The 9269-nt window shown below is 55.5% G+C and overlaps 1 protein-coding gene across 1 annotated transcript in view; it reads left to right on the forward strand.

Annotated features, from left to right (window-relative positions):
* FRMPD3 (FERM and PDZ domain containing 3) overlaps positions 1 to 8358 on the forward strand; it is a 27308-nt gene extending 18950 nt beyond the window's left edge. Inside the window, exons 13-14 of the mRNA XM_057372548.1 lie at positions 3822 to 4643; positions 5433 to 8358. Coding sequence (XP_057228531.1) covers positions 3822 to 4643; positions 5433 to 8314 — 3704 coding nt within the window. The 3' untranslated portion in view covers positions 8315 to 8358. The remainder of the gene's footprint in view (positions 1 to 3821; positions 4644 to 5432) is intronic.
* The last annotated feature ends 911 nt before the right edge of the window (positions 8359 to 9269 follow it).

The raw sequence follows: 9269 nt of genomic DNA on the forward strand, positions 1-9269 counted from the left end.
ATGGTGGGGGTCTGAGCCTCAGGGGCAGCCCTGCCAGTGTGGCTGCTCTGCTGATTCTCTAAATCAAGGGAATTTCACTGTCCCAGCTTTCCAGGGAGCAGAAGGCTGTTCTGGACACAGCAGGAGCTTCTGTCCCGGCAGGCACCATTCCTTGAGGATGGATTTCAGGTGTGAGTTACCCTCCAAAAAGAGCAATGATTCTCAAGAGGGATTTCAAACAAGAGCCAACCATGAGCTATGATGCTGCTGTTCCATGCAAGTGTTCACATGAAACATATTTTATGCAGGGAAATATAAGATATGGGTTCAGTGGCTTAAGATGGGCAAAATACCAACCCAGCTGCCTCTGGAAGGTCACTCCCAGACCTCCCAAGTGACACTGCAGCTCTAGGGAGCTGTGACAAGTCCTCAGTTTAGCTGGCAGTATCAAAATTTCCTTCTCAAGATGGGGCTCGCTTGGGGAGGTGGGAGGAGTGCAGGGAGCCAGCAGGGTCCTTGGGAAAGGAAGACACCCAAACATGGATTTGGCATGTGGGAGAATGCACAAGAGGGATCAGGAGAGCACCTGCAGCAACCTCAGTGAATGCAGAAAAGGCCTGGCAGGTAATTGTGGTGTAAGTGTAAGCAGTGTCCTCTCCTTTCTTCCCCTGTGCCTCTGATTGAGAKCTGTCACTGTGCTCTGCTCTGGGTGCCCTATGGATACACAAACATATTTAGTCACATTTTTCTGTGAGCATAGAGCGTTTGCAACTTCACTGGTTTAACTGTCATCACAGGGGTCCTCCCCTGGCTGCTGTCACCCTGACATGGGCTACAGGGACACGTGGGGGACGTGGCAGTGGGCACTCAGAGGAAATGGAAAGCATCCCATACCCAAGGGCTCAGAGGGAGGCTGGCAGCACCCACAGTTCCTGGCCCGTCAGAGGATGTCTCAGCATGTGCAAGTGGTGTTTTTCTATTCTGTGACAATAGCCAGAATTTTTTCCTGAGATTTTGCTTCAGGGTCATGGTCCAAACCTCTGCCAAAAGGGKTTGTAGGTCATGCCCTGTTCTTGACAGTGTCACTCTGCAGGGGCAGAGTGAGTGTGGAGGGAGTTGCAGTGTGGGCAGAACAGCGATGGAGCAGCAGAGCTGAGCCAGCCCCTCTCTCGATGGTCTGGTGTATCCTCCGGGGTGCAGTGAAAACCTCTGTGAGCAGTGGAGTGGAGCAGCTTCCCTGCAGACCCAGCTCAGTCGCTCAGGCACCCTCGAGGAGTGAATCAGGAGTGCATTGAGGAAACAGCCTGCTCCCAGCTCTGGTGTCCACAGGGCTGGAGCTGTCAGGAGCCGGGCAGATCACAGGGACTGCTGATYGTTAGCACATCCTTGCAGGAAAAGCCCCACTGGGATGAATTAASTTAGCCCAGACTTCCCAGGCTGCAGGCAGACTGTGCCAGAATCTTAAGCGCAGATTCAAGCCTTGGCCCATGCTTTTACCTAGGAGAGGAGCACATCCATCTTCCCCAAGGCCCATTAGAGCCTCCYGCTGAACAGCAGGCATTTTTAGAAATGCACACGCTGTCCGATTGGTGTCAGATCCATCTCACCACATTTCCCTGTGGAGCTGTGTGCCAGCCTTGCCCTCYGTTGTGCCACGCTGGAGCCACACAGGTGATTCACCCTCCTGTCCCCTGTCCCCTGTCCCCCCCACTCTCACCATCACCATCAGCCAAGCAGCTCTGTGCCCTTAGCTGCTCTCAGCTCCTTGTCAGGAACYTTTCTCCCACAGCATCCAGTAGCTGGATGATGGATTTTAGGGTTTTGGCCCCAGTCAGAAGCAGGTCTTGGCTCAGCATGGGCAGCCAGCAAAGCCCACACGTCCCCAGCTCCAGCAGCCTCGTGCTTTGTCACACAGCTGTCATTTCTGAGCACTGCCATGGCCGGGAATGAAAGAGATTTTGTTTTTATTGGGATTTTAGCAATGCAGGTGATGAACAGTRTAATCCAAACGTGTGTTTGGGGAGACAAATTGTCCAATTTGGTGAGCTAATGAATTTAATTAGGATTTATTTGATWTAATTTATCTTTGGTAAGGCAGAACCTGCATCCCCTGGCAGCCACTCTCAGCACAGCTGCACAGTCCAGCTCACAATGCAGGCAGATGCCCCTCCTGAGGGATGGACCACTGGCCAGGAATTCAAGCAGTATTTCAGCCACTTTCCTTGCACAGGGGAACAAGAGGAGGATGTCCCTGGGAGAGGCTTAACAGCAAGAGCAACGGGCACTTTCGGGGYCAGCCTGATCCAGTGACTGTCAGCCAGACAGCAATAACACATGGATCGTGGGCAGCAAGGGACAAGGGCTGGGGGGGTGTCTGTCACCTGAACACAGACAAACTACACTGGATGTCTCCCCAAAAGGCAATATTGCTCCACTTGTAGTAGTCTCCTGAGGAACGCTGCTCAGTGTGGCCAACATTACCCAAAAATAGCAATAATTCCTTCTTGCTGTACAATGTGTGAGCTGGCTGAGGTGAGGGTCCTTGTTGGAGCAGCCAGGCTGTGCTGCTGCTGCCCTCTGAGTACAGCTGGAGGATCACTGATGGAGCACCCACGTCCCTGTGTCTGTCAGCTGTGCTGGCCAGCCCTGCCCTGGCTCTGCCCACCGTGCCCCCAGCAGAGGGATCCAGCTCAGGGCCCTGTACTGGGATCAGGACTGTTTAAAGCCTTCCTCAAGGACACAGTGGATGGAGAGCACCCTCAGCAAGTTTTCAGATGACACCAGGCTGAGCTGTGCAGTTGAAATGCCTGAGGGACAGAGTGACATCCAGAGGGACCTGGAGAAGCTCGAGCAGTGGCTCATGGAAATCCCATGGGGTTCAACAAGGCCAAGGACAAGGTGCTGCACCTGGGGTGGGGTGACCCTCAATATCACCCCAGAATGGGAGATGAACACATGGAGAGCAGCCCTGCAGAGAAGGATTTGGGGGAGCTGCTGGAGGAGAGGCTGGACATGACCCAGCCATGTGCACTCACAGCCCAGAAAGCCCCAAGGGTGTCCTGGGCTGCAGCAAAAGCCCCGTGGGCAGCAGGGGAGGGAGGRGATTCTGCCCCTCTGCTCCACTCTGTGAGAYCCCACCAGCAGAGCTGCCTCAGCTCTGGGGTCCCAGCACAGCAAGGACAGGGAGCTGTTGGAACAAGTCCAGAGGARGCCAYSAAGRTGRTCAGAGGKTTGGARCACCTSTCCTGGGAGGCAGGCTGAGAGYTGGAGGTTTTACTTTTGAGAAGAGAATGCTCTGGGGTAGACTTTTTAACAGGRCTTGTMGCTACAGSACAAGAGGCAATGATTTTAAATTGGAAGCAAGTAGATTCAGATTAGATATCAGAAAGAAAGTTGTTATGAGGGTGGTGAGGTACAGGCACAGGTTCCCATCCCTGGAAACATTCAGGATTTCCTTGACTGCTGCACAGGGTTCCRAGCAACCTMGTTGAAGRTGTCCCTGCTCATYGCAGGGGGATTGGACCAGATGGTTAAATTTGGATTGGACCAAATTTATCATTTAAATCTTGTTCTTTAAATGTCCCTTCCAACCCATGCTGTGGTGCAGGACATTTCTTCCACCCTTGTTSGTGGCAGACAGGCCCAGCAGGTTATCCAAAGGACCAACCAGGTGTCCTGACAGTGCTGCAGGGGACATGGGTGYCCCAGTACAGTGCAGTGTGCTGAGGGCTGGAGGGCAGAGAGCACACGGGTGCTTCTSCAGGGTGAGCAGGAGCTTCCCCACRCTGTTCTCCCTTCATSSGGGTGCTGCTGCTAACGTGCCTGTTGTGGTTTTGGTTTAGATTACATCAACGCACACAACTTCCACCGGCCTGCCACGGCAGGGCACATGGGAAAGAAAGAGAATGGGCTGGTGGGTGGCTCTGCCACTGTCCCCGGAGCAGCCGGGGCTTCTGCCACCAGGGCTTCAGACTCGGAGCTCATCCGCTTTTGCTACCTGCACATGCGAGAGCAGAGGAAGGAAAGAGAGAGCGCGACGGATATCAATGAAAACCTGATTTTTTTTGAGGAAACTCGTCCCAGGACCAAATCTGACCCCACTTCCAAAAGCTCTGGCCAAGGCTACAACGGGGCAGCTAAGGAGTACGACCCGGATGGGCTGGAGCAGGACAGGCACRCAAGCAGGGCCAGGGCACACACCATCGACACGCACCTGCGCAGCGACACCGCTCCCTTCTACTGCGAGTCCTGCCAGGCCAAGATCAAGGGCCGGCTGGGCTCGGGCACGGCGGGCAAGCCTGGCAGCACCCGCGACAACATGGTGGACTTGATGTCGCTGCCCCCTCCCGGGAATGACGAGGAAGAAGACGAGACCACGGCCCTGCTCCCCGCCATCGCCGCTCCCCCTCCCGGCTTCCGAGACAACAGCTCCGACGAGGACGACCCCAAGCGCCGGGCAGCTGCCCAGAGCCAGGAGCAGGGCCGGCACCTCTGTGGCATCCTCTACGACGAGATCCCGGTCACGCTGATCGACAACGTGCAGCCACGGACAGTGCGAGACCATGCCCAAGAGCTGGATGATGCCCTGGTGTCCACCCTGCAGGCGCTGGAAGCCCTGGCTGCCTCAGAGGATTGTCCACATCCCCCACCACAGCAGACTGCAGGTATTTCGGTGGCTGTGACTCCCTTTCTTCCCTATAGCCTTTCTTTCCTGTTGTACATCCTTCCCTTTAGTCTCCTCCCATCCTATAAGTGACTGTGAAGCAGCTTCTAGTAAAAACTAAGTTGTGGCAACAGGCTCTAGCAGGAGCAGCCAAGGTGCTGCTGAGAAGATTTTTGAGAAGCTGAGGTGGGACTCCTCTCCCTGACAGAGGCTGAAGGAGTCTCTTGGTGATCCCTTATCTGCCACGATGCTGGGGTGAGTCACTAACCAGTACTGTGAGCRTGAGTTCCTCCCTGCTGTGACCCCACTCATCTGGGACCTTTGGCCATCAGGTGTTCACAGGTTCCCACCAGGTTTTGCAGTGTGTGAGCCTTTCACAGGGCAAACCTGCTGCCAGATGGGTGCCAACTCTGGGRTCAGCCTGCTGGCAGCACAGCCCTTTGCCCCTCTTCCCACCTTGGTTGCCCCACTCATTATGGCAGAGTACCTGTTGCCCAGTTTTCTTTCTTGTGCCACACGAGTCCCTGTAGCTCTGCCACCACTAACACTGGAAACCTTCCCAAGACCTTTCTCTGGGCCAGGAGCTCTTGCTGAATTGAGCTCGCAAGCCAGCTCWGTGTTGACAAGTGATCTCCCTTACAAGCCTAACTCTTAGCTGTGAGAAGTCACAGAAGTTTCTCCAATGTGCCCTGCATTCCTGGGACCCTCCTGCCACAAGGAGCTCCCCTCTCCTCCACACAGCACTGTGGTGTGAGGGTTGTTGTGGGGTTTTCTTTGTGTCCCTCCTCAGGTCTTATTGTCCTGGCTGCCATCACTCCTGAGTCATCCTTGGACTCTGGCCACGAAACGAACTCCTCAGAGCTGACCGATGTCTCGGAGATGGTCTCTGCTATGAAGCAGCATCAGAACGCAGCCTACTTCCTCACTCAACACATCAACAAAGAAAACCTTCTGGCCAGGAAGGACTTGCCTTTCCGAATCCAGAGCTGTGCTGCCCAGGCTGTTCTCACCTCACCCTACCCCCTGAGCCGCCAGGACCCCAGCCCTTCACTGAAGCCAGCCTTCTCTCCGCAGAGTCCCAGCCTTACCAACTGCAARAGCAAACAGGAGCAGCAGCGCGGGGAGCGGGGCTGTGCCTCAGCAGCCCAGCCAGGGCTCACCCCCCAGCTTAGTGAGCAGGGCAAGGGGGCTTCTGTGCCCAGCTCCGAGTGCAAAGCTGCAGGTCACACAAAAGCTGCCTTTGAGGTGTCTCTGCATGCCACAGCAGCCCCGAGCAGGGAGCAGACACAGGATCTACAAGAAAAGGTGCCCAAAGAGGTGCAGCCGAGCTCCAAGCTCCTCCTGGATCAGAAGAGCAGTGTAACTCCAGCCGTCGTTTCAGCTGCTCTGCAGCAGGCAGCAAATGCAAAAGCCTCAGCTCCCCAAGTGGTATCAGCCTTAAAAGGAGACCAGAACATGAACGGTACCAGCAGCTGTGCAGCAGCCAGCAGCAAGCCTTTGACACTTAAAGGAGCTCCACAAACTACAGAGACATTATGCAACTGTCAGCAGCAGCAGCAGCAGCAGCAGCAGCAGCAACTCTCTCTGCAGCAGCACTGTGAAGTTTCTCCAAGTCCTAAAGAAGCTCCTGGCAGTCAGGCTGATGCTTTCCACCTCGCCTCAGCAGGTGAGGAAATGATGTCCAGTAAGACTTTTGCYTCTAAAAGCTACCAGCAAAAAGCGAGTAGAGACGCTCCAGGAAAAGCTGCAAGCGGAGAGACAGGTCAGAAGGCAGGTGGGGAAGCCACAAGCCTCGTCTTGCAGAAACACACAGCTCCTTCAAACCAAGGACAGAAAACACAACAGGAAAGCTCAGCCAAAATCTTAAAAGCTGAGAGCAGCAATGTGCACTCTCCATCACCTGGTAGYACTTTCAGGAGCGCCAGTGAGGAAGCCAAGGGGCCAGTCCAGCTGATGCCCAAATCCGAGAGCCTGCAGATTAGCACTGTGCCTTCCAAAAAAGTAGAAAAAGTTCTGGAGGTGACCCAACAAGATGCTGATGTCCCAGCTAAACCCAAAGCCCCAAAAGCTCCCTTCAGGCTGAGGAACCTGTTCTCTGCAACATTTCCCACGCGGCTGAAGAAGGAGACGGACGAGCGGCAGGCCCAGCTGCAGAAGGTGAAGCAATACGAGCTGGAATTCCTCGAAGAGCTGCTCAAGCCAAAGAGCAAARGTGACCTCCCACCACAGGAGTATCTGCACCCACCTGCCCCTGGGCGCTGCAGCTGCCAGCTGAGGAGCAGTCCTGTGCAAAAAGTGCCAGGGATGTCCAGGGAGCARAGGCGCAGCTGTGACTGCAAGCGGATCTGCAGGGGAATGAGGCCACCCCCCAACCAGCTGGTGATCCCAGAGGTGGAGAGGCGAGGCAGGGATAAAGCTGCAGATGACCAGAAGCAGGTAGAGACCATTAGGCTGACGAGCGTGAGCAGCCCTTCCAAAGGCAAACGGATACGATCCACGAGTTTAGAGTCCAGGGARTACCGGTCGGATCCAGAGAACGGCATGTCCTGCCTGACAACGTGCACCTCCCAAGGGGAGTGCGTGGGTGCACCCCACTACAGGAAGCTCTTGCGTCGCTACAGCGTCAGTGAAATAGATAAGACTGAAAGGACRTCCTTGTCCTCTGACATCTACCAGAACATCTATACAACCAAGCAGAAAGGCCCCCAGAAAGAGCCTGAGCCCAGCATCCTCTGTCCTGCTCTGAAGAGCAAAATCCAGGAAGCCTCTGGAGTGGCTGACCCCTCCTACGTCCAGATAGCACAGGACAAAAAGAACCCAAAGGGTTCAGCAGTGTTCTCTGTCCAGGAGGAGATGTATCCAAGTCCTGCTGAGCTGCGGGATGAAGACATGGAGGATGAGAAGTGCTGCTCCATCCGGTACTGCTTCTACTACAGAAAATGCGATGTTGCAGATGATGGGAGCGAGAAGGATGAGCTGTCCTATTCTATCCCCATGCAGATACTCCCGGGAATGAAGCTGGACAATCAGATGGTCCCAGTCATGAGCAGAACTCTTCAGGTTCTCGATGCCACGGCCTGCAGCAGTCCCAATGAGAGCCAGACCCAGGAAATAGATTTAAGGACCTCCAGTTTCGAAGGGAGCTTGGCAAAGATCAACACCCTTCGAGGCCACACCTACAGCTTTCCCAACGGGTTTCTGCAAGTGCAGCTGGACACCAACGAGCTGCTGACCATTCTGAGGCAGTGTGTGCTGAGCCCCGAGGTGCGGGACTGCAAACCCTACATCTCCCAGCTGGCCGAGTACAAGCAGGAGCTGGCCCTCAAGTTCAAGGAGTTCCGGGCGTCCTGCCGCCGCGTGGCCGCCGTCGACAAGAGTCCCASCCACATGCTCTCCGCCATCACGAGCAGCTTCCAGGTGCTAAGCAGCCTCATCGAGACCTTCGTGAGGCTGGTGTACGTCGTGCGCTCCGAGTCCCAGCGCCAAGAGCTGCTGGCGAAGGTGGAGGAGGTGGTGAGAAACTACACCTTCCTGCTGAAGGCTGCCGAGGAGTCCACGGCCAGGATGCTGAGCCACCAGCAGACCGTGGAGCAGCTCGCCCGCCAGTCAGCCACGGTCACCACCGTCATGAGCACTCTGACGCGCTCCCTGAAGACGCTGATCAATAAGTAGAGCCAGCTGTGAAGAGCAACAAGCCAGCGTGTGCCAGGCCATGCTGTCCAATATCACAGGTCTGCTGAGAATGCCGTGTCTGCAGGCCCATGCTTACCGGGCTTTGCGGTAGCCAAGACACTGTTTGATCTCTGCAGAACGGATGGTTGTGTTGGCGGTGGGTTTGAAGGGTGAATTCGTGCCCTGTCACACACTTTGCAGGCGGCTCATTGAGGGGCTCGAGCATTTTCTGCTCGTTCTCCCATGCTGGCTTGTTGGTGACAGTACTTGGGAGGCACAGGCACCCCTTCTCCACACGGGTTTGGTTCCGTGGGGTTCTGGGCCTCACTTGTGCAAAGACCTTTGTCACTGCTCATGGCAAGCCGGTGAGTTATGAGGAGCAGAGCTGAGATCTCCTGGCTTCACCTGGGCAGGCTGGAGCCAAACCGGTGTCTCGCCACGTAAACAGYGGTTCTGCCTGCAGGATCCTCCTGGCCCACAAACACACCGTAATCAGCAGCAGGAGGGATCTCTGGGGTGTCAGGCCCTGCTGCTATGCTAGGGCTTGGGAAGTAGTCCTAGTGTGGGCAGGTTGCCATAATGCTGGGACAGAGCTAGGCCACCCTCCTGGGCTCTACTCTCACACTTGAGGCACCAGTGCTCCGGTCCTGTGCCAAGGGAAAGGGCTTTAATGCCTGCCAGTGGGGAGGATCCAGGGAATTACAGCCTGTCAGCCTCAYYTCRGTGCCGAGAAGGTCACAGAGCAGATCATCCTGAGTGCCATCACATGGCCCTACAGGACAAGGGGATCAGGCCCAGCCAGCACAGGGGAAGGGCCAGTGCTGTTTGACCAGCCTGGTCTCCTCCCATGGCAGGGTGACTCAGTGGCTGAAGGAAAGGCTGTGAATGTTGTTTACCTAGCAAAGCCTTCGATACTGTGTCCCACAGCATTCTCCTGGAGAAACTGGATGGATGG

The sequence above is a fragment of the Malurus melanocephalus genome, unplaced genomic scaffold (genome assembly GCF_030028575.1).
Source record: "Malurus melanocephalus ecotype Western Australia unplaced genomic scaffold, MMel_1.1 scaffold_174, whole genome shotgun sequence".
NCBI lineage: Eukaryota > Metazoa > Chordata > Aves > Passeriformes > Maluridae > Malurus > Malurus melanocephalus.